The sequence below is a fragment of the Kogia breviceps genome, chromosome 5 (genome assembly GCF_026419965.1).
Source record: "Kogia breviceps isolate mKogBre1 chromosome 5, mKogBre1 haplotype 1, whole genome shotgun sequence".
Lineage (NCBI taxonomy): Eukaryota > Metazoa > Chordata > Mammalia > Artiodactyla > Physeteridae > Kogia > Kogia breviceps.
Genome location: NC_081314.1, coordinates 12132757 through 12145791, shown reverse-complemented (window position 1 = coordinate 12145791; position 13035 = coordinate 12132757). Strand labels below are relative to the sequence as shown.

Sequence of the window (13035 nt, the reverse complement as noted above, 5' to 3'; positions counted from 1 at the left end):
AGGAACCATTTCAGAAGGCCTGTATTTCCTACATAGTTACCATTAAAGTAGTTAAACTGTACCCCAATTGAAAGCAGTTTTAAAAAATAATTTATATCTCTTCCTTTGTATAGCATATGAACTTTTAGTAATTCTCAGGGAAAGGGATTTCATTCTAAAATCTTTAGATCTGGAGAAAAATTTTATTTCAACTAAAGACTTTACTTATCCAAAATAAATCCTCCTTGGTAAGAAAGGCAAGTTTCCCTTAATTTACAAAGGGCTACACAATAGCCTTGAACGAGGTCTACAGATTAAGCAGATAATTCACCCCTTATTTTGACTACTTACTTTCTTATGAGTGATGACTGACCCAGTAAAAAAGCATATAAAGTCGTCAGAGTCAATCTTGCGATCTGTAGTAAATACACCTGCTACTCTGACCCAAGGTCAGGTATCCCACTTCCCACCCGAAAATTCTACGGAATCACCACTAATATATTTATAATTTCAGAGAGTTCACTGAACTTCAGGATGTTGGAACTACAGATGATTCCCCTTCTAAAGCTCAGAATCAGATCTGACACTGCCATAACATGGTTTGTAGCACAAAAAAATTGGAATCCTCCCACAGCTTTTTTTCTTTACTCAGAGTATGCAGCTACAGTCACTTCTTTTAGGGACTGTAAGTAAGAACATAGTGATCTGGGTAGTAAAGGCATAAGAACTGTATCCTTTGCTCTCTGTTCTATCTAATCCTATTACATCTTTGATCTAGATGCTAAAACTTCCTTCTAAAAATCATGGACTCAAGATAGGATTATCTAGTCATCAGAAATTAGCCATCAGAATGACTGTAATATCCTTAGATATGATTCTAAAGAATCTCTATTCAGTGCTCTGGAACTTAGGAATAATTTGTATCAATGATCTCTTAAACCATACATAAAAAATTAAATACCTTTCTGTATTCCTGTAGAACTTCTTTTATCTTTTTTAATTCTGGATGATCAGGTAAAAAATATATTTCATGAAGAAAATCTTGCACAGCATCCCTAAGAGTTAGTTGGAAGAAAAAGAATTACTTGCTGAATATGAAATTTAAAAAAAATACAAAGCAGAGGTTGAAACTAAGGCCAACTTAATTCACACTTGAAAGTGCTAGTTGACTGCTGACATGCAAAGTATTTTTCCTAACCATGTCTAGGATGCTCAGGTATTAGTGGCAAATAATCAAATCTAACCAAATCACCCTGTGGCAGTCTGCTACATTAGTGGCCCTGAATAATCTCTATGTCTTGGTATATACTCCTATGTATAGCCATTTCACCTTCAATTTGGGCTAGGTGTGTGACTTGCTTTAAAAAACAGAATGTGGCAGAAGAGATGTTGGGCCTATTTGGGGCCTAAGTGTTAAAAAGGTCTGGAAGCTTCTGGTTTTGTCCTCATGAGAGTCCTGAGTCACCATGTAAGAAGTCTGGCTACCATCAGAGACAGGTTACATGGAGAGAGAGAGAGAAGCTCTGAGACTAAATGAAAGAGGGAGAAGCCCAGCCAAGTCTACCTGCTGGCTGACTGCAATGACCATTGGTAAGAACAGCCAAGGAACTGACCAGCTGAACCCAGCCCAGACTGCAAAATTATGAGTAAATAAAAATGTTTGTTGTTTTAAGACACTAGGTTTTGGAGTGGTTTATAATGTGGCAATACAAACCCAACCCCACAACACAAATTCTCACAAAGATATACTAGAGAAAAATATGTAAGTAATTCTTACTGAGGCTACAATTTTTAACTTGCTTCAAATATAAAGCCCTAATATTTCTGGGTCCAAAAAAAGTGTTTCTAAATTCTAGTCTTCATTAACTCATGCAACAAACAGGTATTAAGCAACTACTATGTGCTACTATTTGCTAGAAACTGGGGATGTAACAATAAAGAAAGCTGCAGTAACTCCTTCACCCAGAGAGCTTAAGGTCTTCTATCTGGCAGAGTGAAAGAGAATTTTTTTTTTTTTTTTTTCCGGTACACGGGCCTCTCACTGTTGTGGCCTCTGCCGTTGCAGAGCACAGGCTCTGGATGCGCAGGCTCAGCGGCCATGGCTCACGGGCCCAGATGCTCAGTGGCATGTGGGATCTTCCCGGACCGGGGCACGAACCCGTGTGTCCTGCATCGGCAGGCGGACTCTCAACCACTGCGCCACCAGGGAAGCCTGATAATTTTTTTATTATATGAAAAGGCAGAGAAATGATTCCTCTAAAATAAACAGCAAGATATACTATTTGCATAATAATCCAAAAGGTATTTGAAAAGTGATCTAGATCAGTGATTACATTGTTCCATTATATACAAAATACCAAAAATAAAAGTATTTTAATTGGAAAAAAACTCTATTAACCTTTTCTTCTGTATTTTCACCCTGATTGAACAGTTACAGAAAATGATTAATGGAACTGCAATAGCATAAAGATAAGTAAGTAAATAAATAGTACTTAAATCCTAATTTTTCAGAAGTAACTATGACATAAAACAGTATGTGCAAAAATGGACCAAAAAAAAATTTAAGTGTATAGAAAGACATTCCAGGCTAAAAAGCAGCCTGAGTGAAAAATAAAAATGGGAAGGAGTAATGTGGTTTTTTTTTTTGGGGGGGGGTACGCAGGGCTCTCACTGTTGTGGCCTCTCCCATTGTGGAGCACAGGCTCCAGACACGCAGGCTCAGCGGCCATGGCTCACGGGCCCAGCCGCTCCGCGGCATGTGGGATCTTCCCGGACCGGGGCACAAACCCGTGTCCCCTGTATCGGCAGATGGACTCTCAACCACTGTGCCACCAGGGAAGCCCATGAGTAATGCATAGTCTTGCATTAGCAGTCTGGATTGGCTACAGCCTAATATCGGCTTTGAAAAATCTTGGGAAATGATTTTAAGAAATAAGATGTGGCCAGATTTTAGAAAGCCTTGAATATCAAAATAAACAATTTGGAATTTATCAACTAGGAAATGGAGAAACACAGAATGTCTCTGCACGCTGAAATGATACAGATAAAGAGATGTTTTAGGGCTTCCCTGGTGGCGCAGTGGTTGAGAATCCGCCTGCCGATGCAGGAGACACGGGTTCGTGCCCTGGTCCGGGAAGATCCCACATGCCGCGGAGCAACTGAGCCCGTGAGCCATGGCCGCTGGGCCTGCGCGTCCGGAGCCTGTGCTCCACAACGGGAGAGGCCACAACAGTGAGAGGCCCGCATACCGCAAAAAAAAAAAAAAAAAAAAAAAAAAAAAAAAAAAAACAAACAAACAAAAAAAAAAAAAAAAAAAAAAAAAAGAGATGTTTTAAAATATGAACAATATGAAGAAACATAATAAAACCTTAAAGGAAGGGAGGCTGGTTAAAAGGTTAATGCAATGAAGTAATAAAGGTTTCAACTAAGGTAAGCTGTAGAAAAAAAGTTATTAGCTCTCCTAATCTTTCTCATGCATTCAACTGTCTGCCTTTTAACTGTGAGAAGAAAGGTAATATTATTCTCACCCCTTTCAAAATTGATGAAAAATAATTTTGAGTTATTGACCTACTAACTACTAAGCTTAAAATATAATAATAACAAAAGCCATGTCACAACTGAAAGAGCATCAGTTTGGTATGTACTGACTTAAAGCATGTCAATTACTTCTGTTTATTAACGGATTCTAAATTAAAAAGAATGTGAACAGTTCCACACTACCAACAGTAACCCTAATACCCTGAGACATAAAAATGCAATAATAAAAAGCTGTTATCTTTATTAATTTCATTTACAATACCTGTTTTCAATTATGAGGTAGTGAAATATAGCTGCAGTTTCTTTAGGCTGGATGTGTATCAGAGGTAACAAAGCTACTATTACATGACTAAGAAGGGAGCCTAGATAAGCGTGATCCAGGCAACGAACAAAGCAGTCCCAAGCCCTATGTGAAAAAACAAAAGTTAAAAGTCACATCATTTTTATTATTTGCAAATAATAAAGTTAATTATTAGATGAACAAACAATGATACATACAAGCAAAAAAATTACAAGGCAGCTGTAAAAATGGAATAAAGGTCAGTACTGTATACTCAAATAGAGTGATCTCTATAATACACTAAGTCAAAAAAAGCAAGGTGAAAAAACAATGCTTATAATATGCTACCTTCTGGCGCAGGGTTAACACGGAAAAAAAAAGTATCTGTGAGTAAGTGTGCATTTGCTTATACTTTTAGAAAGGGGGGGATTATACAAAAATTAATAAAAATAGACACATCTATTTATAGCAATTCAGGAATGAAGGCTAGATTCTCTGAGTGTAACTTCTTACACAAATTTGAAATTGGGACAAAGTAAATGTTTTATATGATTTTTAAATTAAATAAAATAGAAGGAAAAAGCGACCTCTAAAAATTTTAAGCAAACTTAAACTGAACCTAATAATACCAAGTAGATGGCACAGCTATACACGAAAGAATTATTTCACATGACTTTAAAACATATTATTTTAAAAAATTCTTTCTAATATTCTTTTCCATTATGGGTTATCACAGGATTTTGAATATAGTAAAATATATTATTCTGACTGTACATCTCCAATAAAATATAGTAAATATAGTAAAATATAGTAAATATAGTAAAATATATTGAATATAGTAAAATATATTATTCTGACTGTACATCTCCAATAAAATACAGTCAAGAACAAACTTTCAGAAGCTTAAACTGCATTCACTAGTTTTATTGTTAGCAGTATTATTGAAATTAAATTAAATTAGCAATCAGCTAAATCCTACACGCCAAAATCTCAGTGGCCTAAAAGAAATGTGGGGAGGAGACTTAAGGGATGAATCTGTTTGTAAGAGTTACTTAGGGGGTCAAACAATCAAATGTGTGACATGTGCATCTTATGTGGATTCTAATTCAAGCAAACCAACATCTTTGGCAAAAAACATCTTTGAGACAATTGGGGAAAGCTGAATTTTAGATGATATTAAGGAATTCTATTAGTTCTGCTAAGTATAATAATTTATGATGGTTATATATATTTTTAAATGTCCTTATCCTCTAGATACATCTGAGGTATATTTAGAAGTATAGTGATATGATACTGGGTTTTCTTTAAAACATTCCAAGTAACAATAAAAAAGGCAGAGGTGGAAAGATTAAATAAGATTAACAATATTGATAACTGCTGAGGTGGGAAACGGGTACACAGGGGTTCATTATATTATTCTATTTCCCAGTATATTAAAATACTTCACAGAAAAATGTTTTTAAAGAAGGAAACATATTCCCTTTTCAATACAAATAGGCTTTCTGTCTTAACTATTTCTTATTTCTGGTTTGAATCCAAATTCCCTCAAAGAGATAAGAAATCAAGTTAGTGCTATTGGGAAATGCAAAAAATCTAATGAACTCAGGCAGTCATTTACCTGCAACACAATTCAGGAAAATCATCCTTGAATCGAAGGCCAGTTCTCAGCGTGGTCATCATCTTCACCCTCACAGAACTGACATGTTTGGGTCCCATTAATTTCATCAAAGACATCAAACTGTTCAAGGCCTGTAAAGTAAGCAGGGCTTCAAAATAAAGCTATAAAGAAGCTGGCAGGAGCAGATGAGCCCTAAGGACAAGCGCTTCCCACGCTAATCTCCGAGTACCTATTCTCTGGCAACACAGGGTCTAATAAATGTTGGCAGTTTATTCTGTCCAAGTGCTTATGTAAGTTATAAATTTGAAAAACACGAGTTGAGTTCTTTTTTTTCCCCTCTTTGAAGGTGATTTGTTATTTTGGTTCTGGTGGTCCTCTTAAGCAGTAATTTTCAAATTTATTAAGAATATAATACCTATTGTTTAATCTTCTTCATATCCATCCCAAACTGCTATGCAGCACATGCATTTTTGTCCTAATGGTACTAAATTCAACATGCTCTAATTTAGTAATAAAACAAATAGGTAACTAATGACATACTCAGAAAATAATACACACATTTTTTTTTTGTGTGTGTGTGTGTGTGTGTGTGTGGTACACGGGCCTCTCACTGTCGTGGCCTCTCCCGTTGCGGAGCACAGACTCCGGACGCGCAGGCTCAGCGGCCATGGCTCACGGGCCCAGCCGCTCCGCGGCATGTGGGATCTTCCCGGACCGGGGCACGAACCCGTGTCCTCTGCATCGGCAGGCGGATTCTCAACCACTGCGCCACCAGGGAAGCCCTACACACATTTTTATTGGTGTGGAATACAGAATCAGACTTGTATGAATAGCTCCAGATTCTAATGAAGGGGTAAAGAAACTCTCCAGTCAACCTTAACTATGTGCCAAAATAGGCAAACTCTTTATGGTTTAAAACAAACTCTAGTTTTCTTAGATTGGAGGTTATTCTCTCACTTGGGATAACAGTAAGAAAGATTTCACATAGATAGAAGTTATTTGGGGGATTAAATTTACCAGTTGACACCAAAAGGACAAGTATTGGTTGCTGAAATTTTTAGAGGTTAATTAATTAAGAGAAGGGGAGTACAGACTGAAATAAAAGCTTCCATTCATGGGCTTTTATTATAATTTTACTGACTGAAGAGTGGAGACCAATAAAAAGGGAAATTTAATCAGTATCTAAAATTCTATCCCAATCTACAGACAAAAATTTCCAGGGGTGACCAATTGTGACAGCAATCATAAGGAAATTTCACTGTGCCAAATGCATTTAAACATACACTGACAAATACTGAAGTTACTTTACTTTCTGTAACTTAACATTTTTGGTATTCAAAAGCACCATGGGCCATGACTCACATGAGACCAATTTGGGCCAACACATTCAATAATGCAACTTCTGTTTGAGCTATCAGGCAGTGCTGGTCTCTTTTCTTCCCACTGAGCTAGATGTTGTGATGACGTGAGCCTGAAGCTGTTGGGGCCATCACCTAGCACTTAAGTTAGAGCCAATCCAAAGGAATTTGAGCTAACTGATTAATTCTGAGAACACTGTGTCCAAAATCAAGCTATGCCCGAAGCTATATTATCCTTACACTTTTAGTTACAGAGCCAACAAATTCCTTTAAGCCAGTTTGGGTGAGTTTTCAGTCCCTATAAACAAAAGAACAGTAAATGATACAATTTTTCTTTTTAGATTCCCCAAAAGCTTATGTGAGTTGTTCAGGAACACAGAATATCATGTGTTTGATTATTTTTCATCCTTGAATGTTTGTAGCTAGAAGGAGAAGTCATGTCTCCTGCATATTCTATATGAATTTGTTCTGGCACTTTGCAACTCAACTATCACCACCTACCATTTTCTTATCTTCAATGCCAACACTGGAGCTCAGTAACTGCATGTTAAAAAAGGCCAAGATGCCCAACAACTTGGGTTGCAAATAATCAGCCTAAGAAAAAAAAAAAAAAACCCACATAAAAAAGGTACTATATAAGTTTTATACAGATCAAATTTCATAAATCAACAATTTATTTATATTATTTCTATTTTATCTAACTACATTAGAATATTGGAAATAAACAGTTGGTGAATTAAATTTTTCCCAAAGCATATATTTTCACATGTAATACTTTAAAAATTAGTGAAACTGATTTACAATCAAAATATGATTAAATAGTACTGTACAGTGAGAAAATCATAAGCTTTTGAATTACAGTTGAGCTATGGTGGGATTCTCAGGATCTGACTTATGTCAGCAACCAGAGTGGAGAGGATATTTATCTTAAGGAGAAGAAGAATAGAAAGACAAGTGAATGTCCTTATCTAGAGCATTTAGAGATAAGGTGGAAAAAAAAAAAAGTACTTGTTTACGGAACAGGTACCCTGCCAGAATGAAGGTCTGACATAGAGGTCAATATCCCCGGATGTAATAGTAATAAAGAGGTACAAGCCTTGGGCATCAACAATTACAGGTTAGGTATCATTGTCCATGGCACTTTGGGTCTCCTGAAGTGGACAGGGTTAATTCTTTCTTGAAAAAGGGTCCTAGAGGAGAGGGTATGGGTTTAATAGCCAAATCTGGGTTTGAATCCCAGTTTTGACACTTCCTAGTATTTGATGCTGGATAAGTTACTTAGCTCCTCTGGGTCTGTAAGATGGGACAATGAAAGCACCAACTGCATAGAGTTGTTATAGAGATTAAATAAGATAACACGTGTTAAGCACTTAGAATATAGTAAAGTGTTAAATAAACTTAAGTTAGTATTATTAAAAACTGGGAAAGTGAGTACTCTGCAAAGAAGAATTTTCCCCTCTTTAAAAATCTTTATGTATAGGCAAGAAAAGGGACCAAAAAAAAAGTTGGGGGGGCTGGGGAGAGGTAGCAATTAGAATATTTTCCAACTCCACAAGAAAGTTGCATTGTTTGGCATTGAGGCACCTAATTTAAGTATCTCTAGGTTACACACACTGCCAGGCTGGGGTCGGGGGGCAGTAAGCAGGGTGTGCACTACCTCACAGTAGAGAGGAAATTAGGTGTCCAACACGTTCTCCAGGTTAGATGTTGGAATAAACCTTTTTTCTCTTCCAAAGCACAGAGAATCATCTGTTTTACCAAAGCCTAAAATTACATTTAATTTACAAACTTCTGATTTGGATTAAAACTCAACTTAGGTTTAATAAGCCATAATTCACTAATTGCATGGTTCCAGCCCATTCTTAAATGAAAAGCAGATATAGATGATACTCACATAGTCTGTGTCAACATTCCAATTTTAAAGCTCTTACATTTAGACAAATAGTTCGTTCATCTGCCACTCACCAAATATTTATTATGTATGCCTAGAATACTGTGCCAGGTGTACGAGATAAGCTCTCCCTACTAGCTTTCATGGGACACTGATATGAGAAGAAGACATTAAACAAGTAAATATGAACACAGGTTGTGATACGTGCTATAAAGAAATAAACATGATCACATGAGAGAGAACCGGGATGAGGTGATCAGGAACTTAGACAGGGTGATCAGGAAACTCTGAGATCTAAAGAATGAAAAAGATCCAGGATAATATTCCAAATAAAGAAACTACATTCTGCAAAGGCTTTGAAGCAGGAAAAAACTTGACATGTTTAAGAAACACAAACAAAACAATGCTGAAATACAGGGAGAAAGGAAGATAAAAGTTGCACAATATGAGGGTGGAAAGATATACAGACCACGTACAGCCTTATAAGAGCAATGAAAACAATAGAAGGAATTTAGACAGGGGATAATGTGAGTATAAGTTGTAAGAAGAGTACTTCAAATGCTGTGTAAATAGCTGATTAAAGATGCAGGAAAGGAAGAGCAAAAGGAGAGAACTGTTAGGAGGTTTTTACAGTATTCCTGGAGAAAGATGATGGTCACTTGTATAAGGGTGGTGGCGGCAGAGATGGAAAGATATATTTGGGGGCTAGACTTGAAAGACTTGTTGATACTCAATTTTAAAGGATATAAGAAATGAAGGGCTCACGAATACCTTCCAGGTTTTGAAGCAACTGAGCTTCTAGGTAGACACTGGTACCATCTCCTGAGAAGGGAAGACTGTGAGAGAAACACGTTAAAGGGAAAATAAAGATTTTTTAACAGACATGTAATGTTCGGACTTGTTTGAGATGCTTAAAAGACGGACAAATAGAGATTACAAAGAGGAAGCTGGACAGTCTCTATCTGCCATCTTCCCTCATCCTCAGATCCATTCTCTGCTCTTTTCTGCCTTGCTGTGTGCCTAGGAGGCTAACCAGATTTAATCACTCAAGATATCTTTCCCTCTGGCTTCCCACTAAATTCAGTCAACAGGAGGCACCAACAAGGGAACAAAGGGCAGGAGGAGAGCATGTGGTATTTATACCTCCTGCTCTCTCTGCGTTGTGAGGTGGCCCTGGCAGAGGTTATATACAATGAGAGCCCTTCCCCCGCACCATGGTTCTAGCTCTCAACCAGGCTCTGGTAACGTCATTTCTTCCTGCCTAGGACTAAGGGGAGCATATGTTTTCTGCCGTTTCTAGTCCCTGGGTTGCTTAACATTCCCTGCTGGTTCTCTTAACCTTGCCCATATCAATGAAAATAGTCCCTTCATTAAATTCTTTTCAGTGAAACATTTTTGTGTATGCCATCTGTTTCCTGCCAGGACCTAACTTGCATAAGCCCAAAAGTCCAAAGCTCAAGAGAGGTCTGGACTAGAATTTCCACTCTGAAATCATCAAAATGTAAATCATATTACAGGACCAGATGAATTCAGATTCTCTCTCATTTAAAGAGAGAATATTTATAGAGAAAAAGACCCAATTACACAGTACTGAATCAATCTAACATTTAGAGGATAAAGTAAAGATTAAGAATGAGTGGATAGGGCTTCCCTGGTGGCGCAGTGGTTGAGAGTCCGCCTGCCGATGCAGGGGACACGGGTTCGTGCCCCAGTCTGGGAAGATCCCACATACCACGGAGCGGCTGGGCCCGTGAGCCATGGCCGCTGAGCCTGTGCATCCGGAGCCTGCGCTCCACAAAGGGAGAGGACACAACAGTGAGAGGCCCGTGTACCACAAAAAAAAAAAAAAAAAAGAATGAGTGGACAACCTCACAATCCCACTACTGGGCATATACCCTGAGAAAACCATAATTCAAAAAGAGTCACGTACCAAAATGTTTATTTCAGCTCTATTTACAATAGCCAGGACATGGAAGCAACCTAAGTGTCCATCAACAGATGAATGGATAAAGAAGATGTGGCACATATATACAATGGAATATTACTCAGCCATAAAAAGAAATGAAACTGAGTTATTTGTAATGAGGTGGATAGACCTGGAGTCTGTCATACAGAGTGAAGTAAGTCAGAAGGAGAAAAGCAAATACTGTATGCTAACACATATATATGGAATCTAAGAAAAAAAAATTGTCATGAAGAGATTAGTGGTAGGACGGGAATAAAATACAGACCTACTAGAGCATGGACTTGAGGATATGGGGAGGGGTAAGGGTAAGCGGTGATGATGTGAGAGAGTGGCAGGGACATATATACACTACCAAATGTAAATTAGATAGCTAGTGGGAAGCTGCCGCATAGCACAGGGAGTTCACCTCTGTGCTTTGTGACCACCTAGAGGGGTGGGATAGGGAGGGTGGGAGGGAGGGTGACGCAAGAGGGAAGAGATATGGGAACATATGTATATGTATAACTGATTCACTTTGTTATAAAGGAGAAACTAACACACTATTGTAAAACAGTTATACTCAAATAAAGATGATAAAAAAAAAAAAATTGATGAGGGCTTCCCTGGTGGCGCAGTGGTTGAGAGTCTGCCTGCCGATGCAGGGGACGCGGGTTCGTGCCCCGGTCTGGGAGGATCCTGCATGCCGCTGAGCGGCTGGGCCCGTGAGCCACGGCCACTGAACCGCGCGTCCAGAGCCTGTGCTCTGCAACGGGAGAGGCCACAGCAGTGAGAGGCCCATGTACCACAAAAAAAAAAAAAAAAAAAAAAAAAAAAAAAAATCGATGACCTAACATATCACACGAAGACTTTAAGAAAAAATAGCAAATTATTTCAAATGAAGGTAGAAGGCGGGAATAATAATGACAAGGGTAGCTAATAATGAAGACAACCAAAAAGTAGAGAAAATCAATTAAGGCAAAAAATAAACTAATTCTTGAAAACATTCATGAATCCTAGCCACCACGACCGAGGGAAAAAGAGAGAAGACACACATTTCTAATAACATGAAAGAAATTTCAGACAGCACTACAAATCCTACAGACTTTATAAAAATAGTAACAGAACATTATGAAAAATTTGATGCCAACATACAGAAAATGTAGATGGAATGGAAATCTTCAAGTGTACTATTTACTAAATGGATATAAGAATAAATGGAAAATCTATCACCTTAAAAAAAAAGAATGAGTGGACAAAAAAAGGAAAAAAAAAGAATGAGTGGACAATCAACAGATGAATGGATAAAGAAGATGTGGTGCATATATACAATGGAATCCTACTCAGCCATAAAAAAGAATGAAATAATGCCATTTGCAGCAACATGGATGAACCAAGGGATTATCATACTATGTGAATACTATGTGAAATAAGTCAGAAAGAGAAAGACAAATACCATATGCTATCACTGATATGTGGAATCTAAAATATGACACAAATGAACTTTATTGACCAAACAGAAACAGACTCACAGACATAGAGAACAGACCTGTGGTTGCTAAGGGGGAGGGGAGAGGAGGGATAGATTGGGAGTTTGGGATTAGCAGATGCAAACTATTATATATAGAATGGATAAACAACAAGGTCCTACTGTATAGCACAGGGAACTATATTCAGTATCCTATAATAAACCATAATGGAAAGGACTATGAAAAAGAATATATATATGTTAACTGAATCACTTTGCTATACAGCAGAAATTAACACAAAACTGTAAATCAACTATACTTCAATAAAATAAATTTAAAAAAAAGAATGAGTAGACAGTGAAGCGAAAAGAAAATCAAGAAAATGCAGTGTCACAGATGCCACATAAGAAAGGATGGTCAGTTGTACTGAATGCTACTGGAAGCCGAATAAGATAGGAAAAGAGAAGTGACCATTAGATTTGATAGCACGAAGACTGTTTTTGACCTTGACAGGATGAGAATTACAGTAGAATATTTAGAACAGAGTCAGGCTAGAATAAGCTAAAGAATGAATGGGAAATGAGAAAGCAGAGACAGAAACCTCTCAAGATATTTTGCTGATAGCCAAAATATCAGCAAAATATCAGCAACATTAGAGTCTCTTGAAAGAATGAAAGCAATCAAAAGAAAAAATAGTAAGCCTCAGGATTTATGTTTTTTCAGGTGAAGAAATAAAATAGTAAGATGATTTCAGATACGAATTTAAGACAAGGAAAGACAAAAAGGAATAACATTTTCTAACTTATCTTAAATCTAATAATGGATTTAAATATAGTTAGAAGTGATAAAGTTAACATGTCATGCCACGGAAGGGGTAGTGGGGGGGAGCTACAAAACGCACTCCAATCTACAGTGAAAAAGTGGTGAAGAAAAATGAACATTTTTACCCAATGAAAAAATA

At 37.4% G+C, this 13035-nt stretch overlaps 1 protein-coding gene across 3 annotated transcripts in view; it reads right to left on the bottom strand.

Annotated features, from left to right (window-relative positions):
• Positions 1-13035, bottom strand: part of ATR (ATR serine/threonine kinase) — a 107272-nt gene that overhangs the window by 69068 nt on the left and 25169 nt on the right. For 2 of the 3 annotated variants that reach the window (XM_059064922.2, XM_067033624.1), the window contains exons 17-20: positions 7274-7366; positions 5415-5545; positions 3779-3922; positions 941-1034 (exon numbers count right to left, since the gene is read on the bottom strand). In XM_059064922.2, the coding sequence (XP_058920905.1) occupies positions 941-1034; positions 3779-3922; positions 5415-5545; positions 7274-7366 (462 nt within the window). The remainder of the gene's footprint in view (positions 1-940; positions 1035-3778; positions 3923-5414; positions 5546-7273; positions 7367-13035) is intronic. The other variant, XM_067033623.1, reaches the window with a different exon arrangement.